General features: G+C 55.9%; 1 protein-coding gene across 3 annotated transcripts; it reads left to right on the top strand.

Annotated features, from left to right (window-relative positions):
- Window positions 1-485: 485 nt before the first annotated feature.
- Window positions 486-18,603, top strand: GRIN2C (glutamate ionotropic receptor NMDA type subunit 2C). 3 transcript variants are annotated; one of them, XM_084749403.1, is made up of 13 exons: window positions 486-743; window positions 6,834-7,247; window positions 9,218-9,816; window positions 10,115-10,229; window positions 11,275-11,486; window positions 11,670-11,835; window positions 12,061-12,214; window positions 13,369-13,494; window positions 13,625-13,854; window positions 14,169-14,329; window positions 14,706-14,953; window positions 16,349-16,581; window positions 17,062-18,603. In XM_084749403.1, the coding sequence occupies exons 2-13, from the start codon at window positions 6,849-6,851 to the stop codon at window positions 18,193-18,195; spliced, it is 3,777 nt and encodes a 1,258-aa protein (XP_084605529.1). In that variant the 5' UTR covers window positions 486-743; window positions 6,834-6,848; the 3' UTR covers window positions 18,196-18,603. The 3 variants fall into 3 exon arrangements, with proteins under 3 accessions (XP_084605529.1, XP_084605530.1, XP_084605528.1); XM_084749404.1 differs by having other exon boundaries at window positions 14,766-14,953; window positions 17,062-18,599; XM_084749402.1 differs by lacking the exon at window positions 486-743 and adding an exon at window positions 2,521-3,256.
- The last annotated feature ends 540 nt before the right edge of the window (window positions 18,604-19,143 follow it).

The following is a 19,143-nucleotide window of genomic DNA, read 5'->3' as shown; positions in this document are numbered from 1 at the left end:
CGTGAGGGCACCACCGGGCAGAGCTTGCCCCAGTCTGCCCTGCGTCTCTCCTGGTTGCTGGCAGGCTTGGCCTGGCCCGCCAATCTCCACGCTCTGTACCTTTCCATTTTCAAGCTTCCAGACAAATCTACGCGCCTTTTCAAAAAACTACTTCAGCCTACGGCAGTCTACGGCCTCTTATGGCAGCAAGATGCTGGGTTTACTTTATAACTGAAGGAGCCTCGAAATTAACTGGCCCAAGGTCACACAGCTAGGGAGTTAAGGGCTCAAACCCAGGGCTCCTGGCAAGCTGGTGTTTTTCTCTGAGGCTTCCCTTGCCTCTGAGAGTCGGGTCAGGGGACAGGGTCCCTGAGCAGGAGAGAGGACAGGGGGCCAACTAGGAGCACAGGCTGGAAGGGAGGGGCCTGGAGGGGCCAGAAGGGCGCCGGTGGCCGGCTGGGGCGGGCTGGGCGGGGCGGAGGCGACCGGTGGCGGGCGAGCTCCATCACTTTCGGCTGGTGAGCCCCAAGAACCGGAGGTGCGCTTTTGCGCAGCCCGGGACACATCCCGGCCGCGGGGCGCGGGCCGGGCGCGGGGGCGGGCGGCATCCAGGCCGCGCCACCCGCACTAGTCCCGCCGCGCCCGGCTCCGGTGCCCGCCGAGCTCGCAGCCAGCGTGCCAGCTCGAGGGGGCTGGCTCCGGGACGAGCATCGCGCGGGAGGCAGTCGCGTGTTCTGGGCGTGTGTGCAGCGCCCCTTCCCTGGGTGAGTGGCGGCCGGGGGTCTGGCGGGGAGTGGGGGTCGCCAACTTCGTGGGCAACTTACGGGGCTCCAGTGTCGCACGGGCAAGGACGGTAGAGACAGATGCGGGGCACTCGAGACAGTCCGGCCAGCTCGAGACAGGGGCCTGGAGGGACCGCGACCCTCGGGAGGCGAACCGGACTTTTGGACCCCGGCGCAGAGGAGGCAAGGAGAGGCAGGCTGGGGTGACAGACTGTCCGCGGGCGCGCGGGGAAGGACGCGGGCGTAGGGCTCAAGGCGTTTTGTCCCTAGGGTGGCTGAGCCTCCTTCCCTTTGCCTGGCGCGGTGGCCCGGCCAGACTAGGCATAGTCCCCGGACGCGGGAGTCTGGATTCCCCGGTCCAACTGTTGCAGGTAGAAGCCGGCTGCTGGGGCAAGGAACCCGGCAGGGGCTAAGACCTAGGGCCGAGGCTGGGTTCTACCAGCGCTCTGGGAGCTGAAAAGCACACAGAGCTCAGAGAGCACAAAGGGGTCTGTGGCAACTGGCGAGCTGGTCCCTGCTGGGCACCTGCTGCACGCATCTGCCTTTCACCGACTCCCTCTTTGGGGTGAGTCCCCCAGGCCCTCCGCTTCCCACCTCTTCCCTTCCCTTTCCTGGTAGCTCCTAACACTCCATCCCCTGACCTCCAAAAATCAGTGGGTTTCTGGGGTGACAGGATTTCTCCAAATGCTGAACCCCATGTCCTGGGTCCCCCCGGGCTCCGAGGGCTCCCAAAGGAGAGTGGGCCGAAAAGGCCACTGGAGAGCCTGCGCCCCGGGTGCCCTGGGCCCTGGAAGCACCGGTTGGCAGCTGTGGTCTCCTGGGGCTTCAACCAGGTTCCCCGACGGCTGAGAGGAGAAGCCCAGAGTCTCCGGCTGCGGAAGGCTTTTTGTGCTTGGCCTAGGCAGGCAGGGGGAGGACTGCCAAAGGTGAAGGCACCTAGCGTGCTGCAAATCTCCCAAGGGCTCATTTGGCGACCCTTCAAAGGACCTGCTGGGCGAGAGGCAGAAATTCCCGCTGGGTCGGATGCTGACCCCATTTGCTCACTCTGTTTTCCAGCCCTCCCTTCCCAATGGGACATCTGGTAAAGCACCCTCCGTCTTCAGTTGGTGGCCCAGTCCTGGCCCCATCAGCAACCCCACCCCCACCCCCAGCCACAAGAAAAATTGAGAAGGAAAAAAAACCCAAAACCCGTATTTGGAGAACATGCCATCCCACTGGCTTTTTGGAGCAGGTCCAGCGCCTGACTCTGAGCTAGTTTCTAAAGTTGTTGGGAATAAAAAATATGAAAGGGGGAAGGTCGGCCGGAAACTGGACGCCTGAGGGTTCACTCTGGAGGATCACCTGCGCTGGGTCCTGACCCATAGGCTCGCCTGCCAGGCTAACTCCCTCATCCCTTGCCCTAGGGCTTGAGATACAGACCTAACTTGGGGCAGTTGGCTGGGGGCTAGGGTTGGGGGAAGAATTCAGGGGCGCACTGGCCCGGCTAGGGGCTCAGAGTGCGTGGTGCTCAATTTGGCCGCCAGGAGGCGTGGCGCGGGTCCCGGCGCCCGGAGTCACCGCCACTGCCTCCGCTGCATCGCGAGTGTCCTTGAGCGGCAAGTGACGATGGCTCTTCGGTGCTCGCGCCCCCTCCTCCCCCAGGGGCAGCCAGATGCCACGTTCCCTATGAATTATTTATCGCCGGCCTAAAAATACCCCGAACTTCACAGCCCCAGAGTAAGATTCTGGCAAGGGGAGGGGGCGGGGCGCCCCCGGGGGCTGAGAGGGATCAGCTGGGAGGGGGCAGTTAGTATTGGAAGAGGCAGGACTCGGTGTCCCCACAGGTGTGGACAACATAGAGGGGCTCTCTTTCCAGGCGACTGGGGCGTTAGCGAGCAATGAAGGAAAGAGATAACGGTAGAGAAGGGTCATCACAGTGAGTGAGGGTCTCTCACTGGCAGGAATCATCAGCTGAGGTGGATGATACTAGCTTTTGGGACCAGAGCTTCTGGGACTTGGGAGTGTGTGGGGGGGTGTCATTCATTAGTGTCCTGGGTCAGATGAGTGTGTGTATGTGTGTATACACGGCCTTTTCAAGGAGCCTGCATGTGACTGGGGGGTTGGTGGAAGCAGAGAGAAGGTCCCTGAACATGTGGAGTTGGTGGAATCCTTCAAGGAGTGCAGAGTGTCCTAAAGGACTGGGCACTGACAATCTCTCCCCTGTACTTGGGATAAGGTGTTCAGCAAACACTAATTGAAAGACCCTTTGGGTGAAAGTGTCATCAGAGATGCAAAAGGATTCAATAATGGTGGGGACCTGAGGGGGGAGAAACCCTGTCTTTTTCCTGGGGGTCCAGAGTTGATGAATCAAGATTAGGGGCAGAAGCCTGTGGAAGAGAAACTTTGGGTGCGGAAAGACAAGAGCATTTTGTTAGGAGGCGATTTCTCTGAGCTGAGGAGCAGCAGGAAGCAAGGCCAGTAGATGAAGAAGACCTCGTACCACTAGCCTAGCAGGGGTGAGTATCCAGGGAGGAGAGGAGATTGGGTTTGGCTTAGCTTGTTGGACATTGGTAGTTCATTTGTGGGCACTAGAGAGGTGCCATCCTGCTTGACACTTGTCACAGGGACCAGGCGAAGGCTCTAGCCGCTAGGAGGGCAGGAAGCAGATGGGGAGGAGAGGTTGGGGGCCAGGGACACAGAATAGGATGTATGAGCTTGTGAGGCGGTGTCCTGCCACACTGCTTTGTGAGCTCAGGGACCTGCTGGCTTTCAACCCCTCCAATCTGCCTCAGGTTTCCCCTCCTCCCTACCCTTAACCCAGGAGGATATTTTCACAGTGGAGGAAAGCAGCAAGGAACAGCCTGCCTTCAGGGTTGGGAGACAACCTGAGCCTTCCCCCGACTCACATTGTCTGAAGAAAATAAAACAGGAGGCACGTGTGTGCTTTTAAATTTTCTGGTACCAACATTAAGAAAAGAGAAAAGATACAGGTGTGATGGGCACATATCTTTAATCTCAGCACTAGGAACACAGGCAGGCAGATCTTTGTGAGTCTGATCTGCGTGGTGAATTCTAAGCCAGTAGGGGCTATACAATGAAACTCTGCCTCAAAATAGATAAACCAATAAAATGAAAAGAAGAAACGGATGAAATTTTAATAGTATAGTATAGATTGTTTATTTAACTGGGTTCTCTCTGTAGCCCTGCCCGCCCTGGAACTCACTCTGTAGACCAGGCTGGCCTCAAACTCAGAGATCCACCTGCCTCTGCCTCTTGAGGACTGGAAATTAAAGGAGTTCACCACCATGCCTGGCTTAATATTATAGTTTAATTCAATATATCCAAACTATTATCTAACAGGTAGTGAATATAAAAATGTTAGTGGAAAGAGCTGACAAGCTGGCTCAATGGACAATGAGTTTCCCATATAACATGAGGGCCGGAGTCTGGATCCCACAGCTCATGTAAATGCTGGATGGGCACTGTAGCTTGCCTGTAATTCCAGTGCACTGGATTCAAAGGACAGACTACTTCAGTGAATAAGGTGGGGAGTAAGCCACGAAGACTTCTCATGCCTCAGGCCCTCCCATGCACATGCACACCTGTACACATCTGAGTACACCACAAACATGCATGTGCACATGTGTGCATGTGCACACACATACATGCACACACACACAAACATGCATACACACATGCACATACACACACCAAATTTTAAAAAAGAACAGTATTGAGGTAGTTTGCACACTGCTTTACACACTTTTCACACCATCTCCAATATCCAGCATGCCTTTGTACTGACAGCATACCTCACTTTACAGAGAAGCATTTCAGGCTCCGTGTGCTTGGGACGACTGCATTGGTCAGCACAGGTGAAGAGAGCCCATGACAGACAGACAGACAGAGGTCGGGGGAGCTTGTGGCTCCCCACTGGGGGGGGGGGGAAACCTAAAGGAACAGGCCTTCAAAGGAGCAGTGAGCATGACAGTGCCCTTTGAGGAAATGATAGAGTCCACGTCACATGGTGGTGTGGTGCGACTTGGGATCTCATTTCAGACTCAATTATGCCTCCGAGCTGCCATTCATAGACACGGGGAGCGCTCACAAGTTCTAGTGACTCTTTAGAACTCCTTCCTTGCCACCAAGGCTCTCTTCTTAGCCTGGACTGCTACCACCTGGCCTGTTAAGTAGCTTAAAGCCTTGCCTTGTTAAGTTTCATCTCACTTGTCAAGGATAAAAACCGTCGGCTGTTGCCAGCTCCTTATACCTTTGTGAACAAGTGCTAGATCCTTGGCTAGGAGAAGGCATGCTGCAAGGGGCGTGGTGATGCCACTGTCAGATGGAAAAGGACGTTGAGTTTAGAGGAGGGAGGTGGGAGGAACTCATAGCAGTCGCTGGAGCTGCAGCTCCGACTAGGAGTTCCGGGGGACCACGTCTCCCCCCCCCCCCCCCCCCCCGTGTTACCATCTTCCCATCAGGCAACTCAATCCCAGAAGGCGATCTGCACACATGTGTACCGAGTAGCTGGAAAGTTTTCTTTTGTGGTCTCCTTCAGAGCTGTCTTTCCAGGCAAGGAGAAGAGGTTTCCTGCACAGTCCCTGGGGACCCCTGCATTTCTTTGCCCCGTTTCCTTAGAGGGAAGTGGAGACGCTGGAGGGATGCCTCTGTGGGGTGTCACAAAGAAATTAGACTCGGAGCAAAAGGGAGAGACGTAGTGGCCTGAAGAACAGAGGAAAGAAAGGTCTAGAAGGAGCCAGGACTGCCCCGTGAGCCCCCCAAGCCCCAGCCATGGAGGATGCCAGGTGCCCGGGTTGGGCTGCTTGAGTTTAATCTGCATTTCTGTAGCACGGTGTGCAAACCTCCTGGTAGGCCCGCTCCTTTGACTCTCCCTGGTTAGTTCTGTTAGAAGTGGGAGGGGAACTGGACAGAGTGGCTGTGAGCTACATCTGCAGGCACCCAGGAGTCGGATTTCTCCCACTTGGTCTCCGTCCAGAATGGATCTGTGCAGCAGACACACTCGGGCCCTTAGGTTAGGTGTGAAAAAGATTCTGTACACAGCAGTGGTATGTGTAATATAGTGGGCATAAGTCAGATACCTCAGGGCTTCGGGTGTCCTGAACCCAAACGAGTCGGCCTTGGCCACCCTGCTTTAGAGGGCTGTCCTAAATGAGCCCCACGAGGGAAAGGTGCAATGACATCAAAGCTCTAGAGGAGAGTTTCTGTCAGACAGAGCCACACAGCAGAGGGCCAGCGCCTGTCCATGGTACGCAGGACAGGCTGAGCAGTAGTATTTGTTCTGGAGTGGGCTGGGTCATAGGAGCGCTAAAAGGACTCGACCTCTCTTCATGCGGCAGAGGGGCTGTTGCCTACAGGGCACACTGCTCATGGCAGTGAATAAATGGATCTCCTGTTCTGGAAGTTTGGAAAGGCTAAGGGACTTCTCAAAGATTGCACAGCCGAGGCTGCAGAGATGGCTTGGGGGTTACAGAGGACCCAAGTTTCAACCCGAGCACCCAAGTCGGGCTGCTCACAAGTACCTGTAGCAACACAGCTCCAGGAAACCTGATCCCCTCCTTCCGGACTTCACAGCTACTCACACACGTGTGCACAGACCCACACAGGAACACACATCTTCACACGGTTTTGAAATCTTTTTTGTTTGTTTGTTTGTTTTTTTTTAAAGATCACACAGGTAGTAAGTGGCACACCTGATTTGAACTCAACTCTGTCCACCTCTGCTCGGTGCTCTTGAACAACACACTAACATTTCAGTGTCTTTGTCAGGGTAGAGCCCAGAGAACTGTGTTTGAGCACTATGGCCTTTCTACCTACCTATAACAAGGGTGATAAACTTTGTTCTAGCTTCTTCTGTTCTCCCCAGTTCTTGCCTCTCTGAGGTACCCTAGGGATGCTCAGCTAACCTGCCTCTTTCTCTGTATCTGTCTGTCTGTCTGTCTGTCTGTCTGTCTGTCTGTGTCTGCCTCTCCTGTGGAGGGAGGGTCTCTCTTCTCTGTCCTCTGTGTGTTCTCTGGTCCTGACCTCCTGTTTATCCATCGATCTTTCTCTCTGCTTGTCCTGGTTTCTCTATAGGACCGTCCAGTGGACATGGGTGGGGCCCTGGGGCCGGCCCTGCTGCTCACTTCACTCCTTGGTGCCTGGGCAGGGCTGAGCACAGGGCAGGAAGAACAGGCAGTGACAGTGGCAGTGGTGTTTGGCAGCTCTGGGCCAGTGCAGGCCCAGGGACGGACTCGGCTCACCTCCCAGAACTTCCTGGACCTGCCTCTGGAGATCCAGCCACTCACAGTTGGGGTCAACAATACCAACCCCAGCAGCATCCTCACTCATATCTGTGGGCTTCTGGGCGCTGCCCGTGTCCACGGCATCGTCTTTGAGGACAACGTGGACACCGAGGCCGTGGCCCAGCTACTGGACTTCGTCTCCTCCCAGACGCACGTGCCCATCCTGAGCATCAGTGGAGGCTCTGCTGTGGTCCTCACCCCCAAGGTGCCTGTCTAAATCCCCACCCCTTCCTCCCTGAGCCCAGAGCTAGGCTAAAGCTGGGGTCCAGGGCTGAGTTTGGATTAGGGAGCAATGGAGGTCTTTGGAAGCTGGGACTGGGTGGGGCTGAAGATGTGAAGAGGGACGGCAGGGAGACTGTGGGAAGGGTGCCCTAAATTGCTGCTGTCACATTTGTGCCTGGATGAGGTGGGCAGATGGCCTTCCAGCAGTGGTGGCCAGGCTACCTCCTCTGCTTCTCCAGCTGTCATTGGGCAGGCCTCAGACCCTTGGGATAATCAGCGTTCATCTGCAAGGGACGACATTACAGGGCCAGGTCACTGCTCCAGGCAAGGCGAAGACAGACACACTTGGTCTCTTGGGGAGAAAGTGTCCAACACAGATTCACATATAATCCCAAGTGACAGAGGCGTTTTGAAGGAAAGACAGATGCCCCCAGGGAAGGAGCCTCACAGGGTCTGTTTGGATAGGGTGTTCGCCAGATATGACTTCTTAATAAATGATGTCTGTGCCGGGCGGTGGTGGCGCAGGCCTTTAATCCCAGCACTCGGGAGGCAGAGGCAGGCAGATGGCTGTGAGTTCGAGACCAGCCTGGTCTACAAAGTGAGTCCAGGACAGCCAAGGCTACACAGAGAAACCCTGTCTCAAAAAACCAAAAAACAAACAAACAAAATGATGTCTGCTTTGAGACCCGAAGCTAAGGGGGAATTGGGAGGGGTGTGGGGATGTGCTCGGAGCTTTGGATGACAGAGAGAAGGCTGGAGAAGGAGGCGGGACACACCACTCGGGAAGCCTTTAGCTATCTTCTAAGTAAGGGAGTCAAGGAAGGAGGTGAGGGAGAACAGTGGCTTGATTTGCTTCTATTTCACTGCTACGTCATCACAGAGACTTTTGAGCATTTATGGACGGAGTGTAAAGGCTCGCTACCTACCTTCTGTCCCCCTTGGCCGGGGTCTCCTCCCCGGGCTCCTTCCTGCCCAGCTCTTCCTCTGCTGTGGTGAACTGGAAGCAAAAGTCCAGACAGCTTATTATCCTACCCATAAATATTTCAGTGTGTATCTCCAGCAGACGAAAGCTTAAAAAAAAAAAAAAACTTCATACATTATCATGTCTAAAATAAATAACAAAGATCCTTCGGCCTCCTCAAATATCCAGCCAGGGTCCACATTTCCCCACCACCTCATAAATGTCACCCATGTTTATTTTTAAGTCTGTTTGCTTGGATCAGCTCACACACGGTGGCTGGTGGCTATGGCTTCCAAGTCTCCACTTTTGCGCTTTCTCTCTTTGAGATAGGGTGTCAATCTATAGCCTGGGCTACAGTCTGGCACTTGCTGTGTAGGCTAGGTTGGTCCTGAATTTGTGACGTCCCTCCTGCTTCTGTCTCCCATGTGCCGTGCTGCTCAGGGAAGCCGGCAGTGCTTGTGAGCTTTGGGGTGGTAGAGGTGGTGTGAAAGGGGGACTTTCCCACTCCGGGGCTTTGGGCAGGATGGTGCTTTCCTGTTATCTCTGGGCTGGGCCTCAGCTCCCAGGACTTTGGCTCTCATGCTGCTTACAGAGAGCGCTGAGGCTCAAGCTGTTAATTCCAGGCCTCAGATTCTGTTGGTCTCAAATCCGAGGGCTCAGGGGAAAACCAGAAGAACTTGTTCATAGGCAGATTCCAGGGGTCACCCCGAAATTCTAATGGATGCCGTAGGTGTTGGGGTGCTTTCTAATCAGTTCACTGATGGTGCTGATGTTTCTGGTCCGTAGTGCAGCAGGGTCAGGTTGGGGGCCAGAATTTTAATTCGTAAAATTCCCCAGGTGACTCCAATTGGCCCCAGTTCAGGGATACTCGGGACACTGAGGCACTTCCTACTCGGTTTCCGGGACAGGGAAAGGTGGGGTCAGAGGCACGGGGACGAAGCTTGTTGACCGGCTGCTCACTCAGGCCCCGCTTCACTCCGCCCCGCCCTCAGGAGCCAGGCTCCGCCTTCCTGCAGCTGGGCGTGTCCCTGGAGCAGCAGCTGCAGGTGCTGTTCAAGGTGCTGGAAGAATACGACTGGAGCGCGTTCGCCGTCATCACCAGTCTGCACCCGGGCCACGCGCTCTTCCTCGAGGGTGTGCGCGCCGTCGCCGACGCCAGCTACCTGAGCTGGCGGCTGTTGGACGTGCTCACGCTGGAGCTGGGCCCCGGCGGGCCGCGAGCGCGCACTCAGCGCCTGCTCCGTCAGGTCGACGCGCCCGTGCTGGTGGCCTACTGCTCCCGCGAGGAGGCCGAGGTGCTCTTCGCCGAGGCTGCCCAGGCCGGCCTGGTGGGACCCGGCCACGTGTGGCTGGTGCCTAACCTGGCCCTGGGAAGCACCGACGCGCCCCCGGCAGCCTTCCCGGTGGGCCTCATCAGTGTGGTCACCGAGAGTTGGCGCCTTAGCCTACGCCAGAAGGTCCGTGACGGTGTGGCCATTCTGGCCCTGGGTGCCCACAGCTACCAACGCCAGTACGGCACCTTGCCAGCCCCGTCTGGGGACTGCCGAAGTCACCCCGGACCTGTCAGCCCTGCCAGGGAGGCCTTCTACAGGTGAACACCTACCCAGTCATGTGGGCCGCCTCACGGGACTCGAATGGCAGTGAGCTTGGGCCCCGGTCTCATCTCTCTGTACGTCCCACTAGCATACACTTGGGGTCAAGTTCCTTTAGATCTCTGGCCCTTAGAATCCTTATCTAATGAAATAGCGGGTTTTAGGGTCCATGAGGTCAACACAAGGAGACTGTTAAAGTAAGCATACAAATGCCCTATGATGGTGGTGTGATGTGTCCTAGACAGCACATCCTGGGGTCGTGGGACACCCTGGCATCTCTCCACCTCATCTCCCCAGGCACCTACTGAATGTCACCTGGGAGGGCCGAGACTTCTCCTTCAGCCCTGGTGGGTACCTGGTCCAGCCCACCATGGTTGTGATAGCCCTCAACCGGCACCGCCTCTGGGAGATGGTGAGAAGTGGGTGAGCCCAGGGGCCCTCTGTTTCCTCTTATTTTCCCACAGCTGAGCAGAGTCCCTCTGTTTATCTCTCAGCTGAAACATCCTTTACTGGGAAACCGTTGAGGCCTCCTCAATGGTTTAGTCCCCACGTCCCATGTCACGGCGTCTCCCCACTCCACCCCTACTTTCCTTGCATGACTGAACTTAAGCATATCTGTTACATAGTCCTGGCCCTAGAGGAGTGACCCATGTCTGTGCTGGCCAGATGGGCGTGTAATTAAGTAGAATAAGGAGAGATCCATGCTTAAGTAGAGATGTATGCAAAACGGCATGGATGCAGGGGTGGTTAGTCATGCCTGTAATCCTAGTACTCAAGGGGCAGAGGCAGGAGGATTGCTTCGAACCCAAGCCCAGCTTGATCTATTTGATCTACACAGTAAGTTGCAGGCCAGCAGGGCTATGTGTGAGAACCTGCTTTGCCCCCTAATAAAAAGAAAACAAAACTATCAACCCAAAACAGCAAGTGAGCCGAGAGAGAGGAAGACAAGAATTTGTTCTGTTTTCAAAAGAAACTAGGGAAGGCGTTACGAAAGATGGGGTGAAGGGCCCAGTGAGAGTCCAGTAGGAAAGGGTGCTAACCTGGTGTAGACAAAAGGCTGTTATTAAATGATGTGGTGGATGGTTTGGGGGCAGGGTTAAAAATGGGGAGATGTTGGTGGAACACCTTGTGCTGAGGTCATGGGGAAGTGAGCCTGGCAAGACAGTCTCAGCTTTAGGAAGATGTTTTGGGCCAGTAACAATGTGATGACAACCTTGGAGATCACATTGCCCAGGGCCTAGAGGAGGATGTGGTGAGCCTGCCCTTGTGTCCCTGTTCAGCCCTTGGCCTGTTTTTCTGTCTTGCAAATGCCTTTGCCGAAAGCCTCCCTAATCTGTCTGCCTTGGATATCTGTAGGGTTCTTGGCCTTGGCAGATGGTCCCCAGAAGCCCTGTTTAGTGAGTAGCGGGTCGGTAGCGGTACTGCAGGTTCTGGCTGAGGTTGGTTGTCCTCTGCAGGTGGGGCGCTGGGATCACGGGGTCCTGTACATGAAGTATCCAGTATGGCCTCGCTACAGCACTTCTCTGCAGCCTGTGGTAGACAGCCGGCACTTGACGGTGGCCACACTGGAAGAACGGCCCTTTGTCATCGTGGAGAGCCCTGACCCTGGCACAGGTGGCTGTGTACCCAACACGGTGCCCTGCCGTAGACAGAGCAACCACACCTTCAGGTCTGGTGTGAGCTGGGTGCTTCCATGGGAGAGTCAGCTACCGTGTGTGTCTCATGCTTGGGTGGGGCCGGGGATCATGTGGCAGGCTGGGTGGTGTGTGTGTGTGTGTGTGTGTGTGTGTGTGTGTGTGTGCAGCTGGGGTTGAGCCTCATGACGGGCTCTGACTCGTGGTGGTGGCTGCAGCAGCGGGGACGTGACCCCCTACACCAAGCTCTGTTGTAAGGGCTTCTGCATCGACATCCTCAAAAAGCTGGCCAAGGTGGTCAAGTTCTCCTACGACCTGTACCTGGTGACCAACGGCAAGCATGGCAAAAGGGTGCGCGGTGTGTGGAACGGCATGATCGGAGAGGTAGGTCCAGCGCAGGTTCAGCTGGGGGCCACCCTGCTCGCTGCCAGATTTCATTCTTCCCTCAGCCATGTGGGCTGTCAGCTCTGCAGTGATGAGGGAGGTCCTGGGACCTCAACTCTGAGGACCCGGTGGTGGGTGTAGGATGCACTTCCTGGATGAGGACTAGGGGAGGGGGGATGCTGGAGTCCTTGGGGGGACCCCTTTGGTGCCCTTTTGACCCCCTAGGTATACTACAAGCGGGCGGACATGGCCATCGGCTCCCTCACCATCAATGAGGAGCGCTCTGAGGTTATAGACTTCTCTGTGCCTTTTGTGGAGACCGGCATCAGTGTGATGGTGGCTAGAAGCAACGGAACTGTCTCCCCCTCAGCTTTTCTGGGTGAGGTTTGGGTGCTCAGTGCCTGAGCACAGTGGTCCGGGGGTGGGTGCCGGGGAGGGGGTGGGGTATGAACGGAGAGGTGAAGTTTCCAAGTGGACCCTCAAAGCCAAGCATGTTATCCTTGGGAATCTTGGGAGGGGTGGGGTGGGGGGTGAGTGAAGAGGAAGTGGAGGGAGTGATGCTAATGTTAGTGGGTTGTGAGTGAGGTCAGGGGAGAAGAGTTTGACAGGCCAATGGAGCCTCTGGGAAGGATGGCAGGCTGGCCATAGGCTGCGCTTCGGGTTGGGCCCTGGACCAAGGATGAAGCATGTGGGGAGCACTTGAGTGATGCTAATGGTTTTCTTACTCCATTAGGAACCCTGTAATTCGTGGGGTCGGCCCTATTGTGCCCGGCCCCCCAGCCAGGTACAGGGCTGCAGCACAAACTGTGTTTCCTCCCTTTCTGGGAGGTATGGGAGGTCAGGTGGGGCTTGCTGCATGAAGTGGCTCAGAGAGCTGTGCGGACAGGTGGGATGCTGGGGAGGGGCTGAGAGCTGGCTAAGCCAGTGTGAGACCCCAACTCTGCCCCTTTTTGCTGGGTTGCTCTAAGAAAGCCAAGAGTGTTCGCACACACCTTTGAACCCAACATTTTGGAGGCAAAGGCAGGAGGATCTGTGTGAGTTCAAGGACAGCTTGGTCTACACAGTGATAAGTGTGTTCCAGGCCAGCCACGAACACACACACACACACACACACACACACACACACTTTAAGAATGGAGTGATGTGAGCCAGGTGCCGTGGCACACACCTGTAATCCCAGCATTCTAGGAGGCAAGGGCAGGTGGATCTGTGTGAATTTGAGGCCAGCCTGGTCTACAAAACAAGTCCAGGATAGCCAAGATTTCATAGAGAAACCCTGTCTCGAAAAACAAAAACAAAAAAGAGTGGAGTGACATGTTATCTCACAGCCGAAGAAAGGAGGAAGTGTTGGACGCTGTACACTGTCCTCCCTTAGGCTCTTTGTGGGTTTGGCTGCTCTGAGGACCAGGGGCCTTTAGCCCCACCTACAGGGCTACCAGGCCCCTCCTTTGCACATGTATCCAGCTGTTGCTGCTCAGGACTGTTGGAATGGGGTGGGGCCGAGGTCTCTGAGCCACTTGCCTTGGTCCCCAGAACCCTACAGCCCTGCCGTGTGGGTGATGATGTTTGTTATGTGCCTCACGGTGGTCGCCATCACTGTCTTCATGTTCGAGTACTTCAGCCCTGTCAGCTACAACCAGAACCTCACCAAGGGCAAGAGTAAGCTGCTACATGGGCCTGGGTGGAGGGGCAGCGTGGAATGGCCGGTGAGGAGGTTTCCACCAGGCCCTGAGCCCTTCCTCTCATTGTGGGCCAGGAAAGCCCCAACACGCAACCTCTCACTCCCCAGAATCTGGTGGACCATCCTTTACCATTGGCAAGTCCGTGTGGTTGCTGTGGGCACTGGTCTTCAACAACTCTGTTCCCATCGAGAACCCCCGGGGTACCACTAGCAAGATCATGGTCCTGGTGTGGGCTTTCTTCGCTGTCATCTTCCTTGCCAGCTACACGGCCAATCTGGCAGCCTTCATGATCCAGGAGCAATACATCGACACTGTGTCGGGCCTTAGTGACAAGAAGGTTCCTGGGCCACAGCCAGGTGGAGGGTGGGGATAGACCTCAGAGGGGCAGACGCAGGACAAACAGAGTCTGAGGGCTTTGAACTAAGGCTGGAGTGGGAATAATCTGGGGGCTTGGGAGGAAAGATCCGGGTCCACAGGCTGAGTGGCCTTGGCTAAGTCTCCACCTGTTGCAGGCTTCTGAATTTGCATTTGTAAAAGCCAGGAGAGGCCTGGGCTGTGTCTAAGGCTGTGCAAGTCAGACTTGGGGCTGGGGCTCTGGTACCCGGGGAAGCCAGGTGAAGAGGGTGGGAGTGTCTTGCTCTCTGCCTATAGTTTCAGAGGCCTCAAGATCAATACCCACCCTTCCGTTTTGGCACGGTGCCCAACGGCAGCACAGAGAGGAACATCCGTAGCAACTATCGTGACATGCACAGCCACATGGTCAAGTTCAACCAGCGCTCGGTGGAGGATGCTCTCACAAGCCTGAAGATGGGGTGGGTCCTCAGCCCTGCACCCTCCTCTGCCTCTGGCTCCATGTCTCCCCAGGAGGCACCCTTTAGGCATCCCTTTCTTAGAGACCTAAGGTGGAGACAGTGGAGTTGGCTTGTCTTGTGGGACTCCTGGGGAGGGACGACAAGGTCTTAAGGCAGAGTGGAGCTGAAAGTGAAAATGAATATTTACCCTATGACCCAGAAATGCAAGTGAAACGTTGAGGCAACGATTATAAAGTTTGCATGATCTTAAGGGCAAAAGGGGATGAGCAGATGGACTGACTGTATATTCTGAGGCAGAGAGTCCCCTAGCCTCTCTGAGGAATGAGGAAGGGGTCCTTTGAAAGGGCTGATGGTGGCTGCAGGCTCCTGTATTCAGACCCTTGTCCAGGCCCTGGTTTGATGCTTCCCTGGCCCTGAGGGTTCAGCCTGTCTCTAGGAAGCTGGATGCCTTTATCTACGATGCTGCCGTCCTCAACTACATGGCGGGCAAGGACGAAGGCTGTAAGCTGGTCACCATTGGGTCTGGCAAGGTCTTTGCCACCACTGGCTATGGCATTGCCATGCAGAAAGACTCCCACTGGAAGCGAGCCATAGACCTGGCACTCCTGCAGTTCCTGGGGGATGGTGAGTACCACCACTTAGGAAGGGCCCAGGGTGGACCAAAGAGCCTGAGGTTGTCAGCATCTCCACCATCATGTCTGTGTGCACAGAGCTTCCACAGGGAAAGGCCTCTGGGGCTGAGGTTGGAGCAGCTGGGGTACAAGTATGAGGAAAAACTGATGAGATCTCAGAAGGGGTAACTTGAGCTGGGGGTTCCCCCAAAGGGTAAGGAAGGCAAGAAAACACTCAAGTTGCCTGACAGGGGGCTCTGAGTGGCTGAGCACCTCCCTCAAGAACCTTCTCCTGCTCTTCCCTAGATGAGGGCCAAACACAGGCCTACTCCCAAGCTGGAGGCAGGTTAGCTTTGGCTGCAGGCCTTGTTGATTGGACTGGCCAGCCCAGCCCGTGCTAAACCCAGGGAAAGCTCTCAGTCTGCAGGAGTTCCAGCCTTAGCGATAAATTGTTGTCTGAGCCGAGTAGACACCTGTAATGCTGGCACGCTTGGGACCGAGATGCAGGGATCATGAGTTTGAAGTCTGGACTGCAAATCAAGAGCTTGTCTCAAAATAAAACAAAACACTCCTATGCCTCGGGGCGGCAGAGACAGCTCAGTAGCTAAGGCTGTGTGCAAGGAGCCTGAGTCTGGTCCCTAACCCCCACATCAGGTAGCTCACGACTGACTGATTCCAGCTGCGGGGGGACTGGATACCTCTGGCCTTAACTGGCACCTGTACTCAACAAGATACCCACGCACATACATATGTATAATACATACAGTTAAAAATAAAAATAATCCCCCATAACCTCAAACCCAAGACACTGTCAATACCATACATTCCCCGTAATAATGAGAGCAAACAAGAGTGCTTGCGCCTTCCCAGGGGACCAGCTGGTGCTTGGCATGTCAGCGGTCCAGAGCATAAGATGAGGAGTGAATGAGTGAGTGACTACTAAGATTTAACTCACTGGCAAGCCTTGACTGCCACTCGTGGTTGTGTTAGCCTGTAATCCCAGCATTTGGGAGGTGGAGGCAGGAAGCTCATCCTCGTCTACTGTCAAGTTCAAGGCCAGCCTGAGCTACCTGGGACCCTGTCTCAAAACAAACAAAGTAACAACCAACCCAAGACCTTACTGGGCCTATGGGCATGGGCAGGTAAAGGATGTAAGGCTGACATAAATTCTGCAGCTTTTTACCTTACTGGGCATATGGGCATGGGCAGATAAAGGATGTAAGGCTGACATAAATTCTGCAGCTTTTTCTATGTGCTTATTGGCTGCCCCCCTCCTGCCTCTGCTGGACAACCCCCCCCCCCAACTAGGAAAAAAGGATGTAAAATGGTCCTCTAGCTAGGCTTTGGGGGAGTGTTGGTCGGTTTGTTGAAGGCGGCCTTCCCGAGTCTTGTATGTTCTCTCCACCAGGGGAGACTCAGAAGCTGGAGACTGTGTGGCTCTCGGGGATCTGCCAGAATGAGAAAAATGAGGTGATGAGCAGCAAGCTGGACATCGACAACATGGCAGGTGTCTTCTACATGCTGCTGGTGGCCATGGGGCTGGCCTTGCTGGTCTTTGCCTGGGAGCACCTGGTCTACTGGAAACTTCGCCACTCAGTGCCCAACTCGTCCCAGCTGGACTTCCTGCTGGCTTTCAGCAGGGTGGGTGCCTGCCTCTTCCTATACAGGTCTTGGCATCAGGCACAGCAACATAGCTGGCTGTGGACCCGTTTACCGACTTGGGAAGGGGTGTGGTTTGCCAGTTTTTGGTTCCCCCCCCCCCCCCCCGCCCTAGAGACAGGGTTTCTCTGTCCTGGCTGTCCTGAAACTCGCTCTGTAGACCAGGATGGGCTCAAACTCACAGAGATCCGCCTGCCTCTGTCTCCTGAGTGCTGGGATGAAATGTGTACTGCGCCTTCACCGCACAGTTGGCTTTGAATTCCCCCGCCATTGCTAGGCCATGTCCTTAGAATGAGTAAACCAGATACCTCATTCATCTGCAGAACAGCAGGTTGCCTGACATACAGGGAGCACACAGTTGGATCTTTTAAAGGTTGCTGCTTGGAACAAGGCCTGGGACAGTGGTGGCTGGTCCCTGAGAAGGCGACTCAGCTCACAGCCTGTCTCCCTTTTATTGACTAGGGCATTTACAGCTGCTTCAACGGAGTACAGACCCTCCCCAGCCCTGCACGGCCGCCCAGCCCGGACCTTACAGCCGGCTCAGCCCAGGCCAATGTGCTGAAAATGCTGCAGGCTGCTCGAGACATGGTAAGCACCGCAGATGTGAGCAGCTCCTTAGACCGCGCCACTCGCACCATCGAGAACTGGGGCAGCAACCGCCGCGCACTTGCTCCCACCTGCTCGGGCCCGCGGTCATCCACCCCGGGTCCTCCGGGACTACCGAGTCCGAGCTGCTGGGGGCCTCCTGGTGGGAGCCGCACCCCAGTAGTGCGCAGGGCCCCTCAGCCCCCGAGTCGCCCCACGACGTGCGGGCCGCCTCTGCCCAATGTGCCCCGAGCATCCTGCAGGCATACTTGGGATGCACGGTGGCCGGTGAGAGTCGGGCCGCCGGGGAAGCACCTCTCAGCCTCCGAGAGGCGTGCTCTCCCGGAGCGCCCCCTGTTGCACGCACACTGCCACTACAGCTCCTTCCCTCGAGCGGAAAGGTCCGGGCGCCCCTTCCTCCAGCTCTTCCCGGAGCCCCCGGAGCCTGACGACCTGCCGCTGCTCGGGCCGGAGCAGCTGGCTCGGCGGGAGGCTCTGCTGCGCGCGGCCTGGGCCCGGGGTCCGCGCCCTCGCCATGCTTCCCTGCCCACCTCGGTGGCAGAAGCCTTTACTCGATCCAACCCGCTGCCTACCAGGTGCACCGGTCACGCCTGTGCCTGTCCATGCCCCCAAAGCCGGCCATCCTGTAGGCACTTGGTTCAGGCACAGTCGATGCGGCTGCCGTTCTACCGGGAGGCCTGTGTGGAGGGCATACCAACAGGGGTAGCCACCTGGCAGCCCAGACAGCAAGTCTGTCTGCACACTCACACCCACCTGCCATTCTGTTGGGGGACTGTCTGCCGTCACCCTCTACCCTCTGCCAGCCACAGTCCCTGGCTCATTGGAGCCTGTGAGCCTTCATCACACAGAGGCAGGACCCTGGGGCTAGGCACGGGCTACAGGGACAATGGGATGCTGGAAGAGGTCGTCGGCAGGGAAGCCTGCGGAACACAAGGTTTTTCAAGGTCCTGTACCTGGAGGCGGATCTCCAGCCTGGAATCAGAAGTGTGAGGTACTGGCTGCACTGGTTCCTGCTGGACTGGATTCTGAGGCTGGCCTTGGCCAGGTTTTGGGGGCAGGCAAGCTTGGGCCCCTCTGGACCCCAGTGAAGATGATGTCTTCCATGACCAGCTTATGACCTTAGCAGGTTTAGGTCCTGGATTTTGGACTGGGATCTTGTTCATCACATTGTCTTGAAGTCACAGAGAGTAAAAAAAAAAAAATGGGTCCCTGTCCTGGTGTCAGCCAGTTCCTAGCTGTGGTTGCTGTGGCCTTGGGTTGGGGACACAGAAATTGGAAATAAAGGTTAGGATGGGAGCATTCTTGCTCTAATAGGTTGGGATTTGTTTTAATAGGAGCACTGGAACATTAAAGCAACGTTTTACAACTCACTTGGTCCTGGCTGCCTCATTCTGCATCCTGGAGGGTGCAAGGTACAGCCTCAGGCACATTCTGGGTGGGGGACATTTGAGTGGAACACATGGACAGCTCTGTCTGGGGAAGCCTTAGGTCCAAGGGTGTCTAAGAGAAAGGTGGGAATAGGTGAGGCTGGGGGAGGGGCTCTGGGCTGTAGAAGTCCATTGGTACTCGGGGCCAGTTCCAGGTATTCTGTGACAAATGAGCTCAGTACGGAGGCTCTGAGAATGAGGAATTGAGTTTATCATTCAGTCTTCTTGAAAAGGGAGGCTCTTGCTGGGGACAGTGGCTGTCTCAACAGGCTAGGAGATGCCACCGGGAGCCTGACAGTGTCACAGTGGTAAAGGCTGCAGAAGGTCTGTTTGGGGACCGGACCCATGGTCTCTGGAAGCTAGGCACAGGTGCCATCCTGGGTCAGGCATGGTTCAGTCTTACTGTGCCAAAACTCTGCAGTTGAGACAATTCACCATCTGCCCAGCTCCCTATTACCCCTCTGGGGTTCTCAGCTGACTTTCACTGTCATGTATCATTGGCTCTGGGGAC

Source organism: Acomys minous (genome assembly GCF_964271855.1).
Source record: "Acomys minous genome assembly, chromosome: 12".
In the NCBI taxonomy this organism is placed as follows: domain Eukaryota; kingdom Metazoa; phylum Chordata; class Mammalia; order Rodentia; family Muridae; genus Acomys; species Acomys minous.
The sequence above is the reverse complement of the archived record's forward strand: the minus strand, read 5'-3'. Positions and strand labels throughout refer to the sequence as shown.

What these genes read in the sequence shown, in the direction of transcription:
- GRIN2C (XM_084749403.1), top strand. Translation starts at nt 6,849, where the DNA reads ATGGGTGGGGCCCTGGGGCCGGCCCTGCTGCTCACTTCACTCCTTGGT. An exon ending in GCCAGGGAGGCCTTCTACAG is followed by an intron (nt 9,817 to 10,114) that starts GTGAACACCTAC and finishes TCATCTCCCCAG; the next exon opens with GCACCTACTGAATGTCACCT. An exon ending in GGCACCGCCTCTGGGAGATG is followed by an intron (nt 10,230 to 11,274) that starts GTGAGAAGTGGG and finishes TGTCCTCTGCAG; the next exon opens with GTGGGGCGCTGGGATCACGG.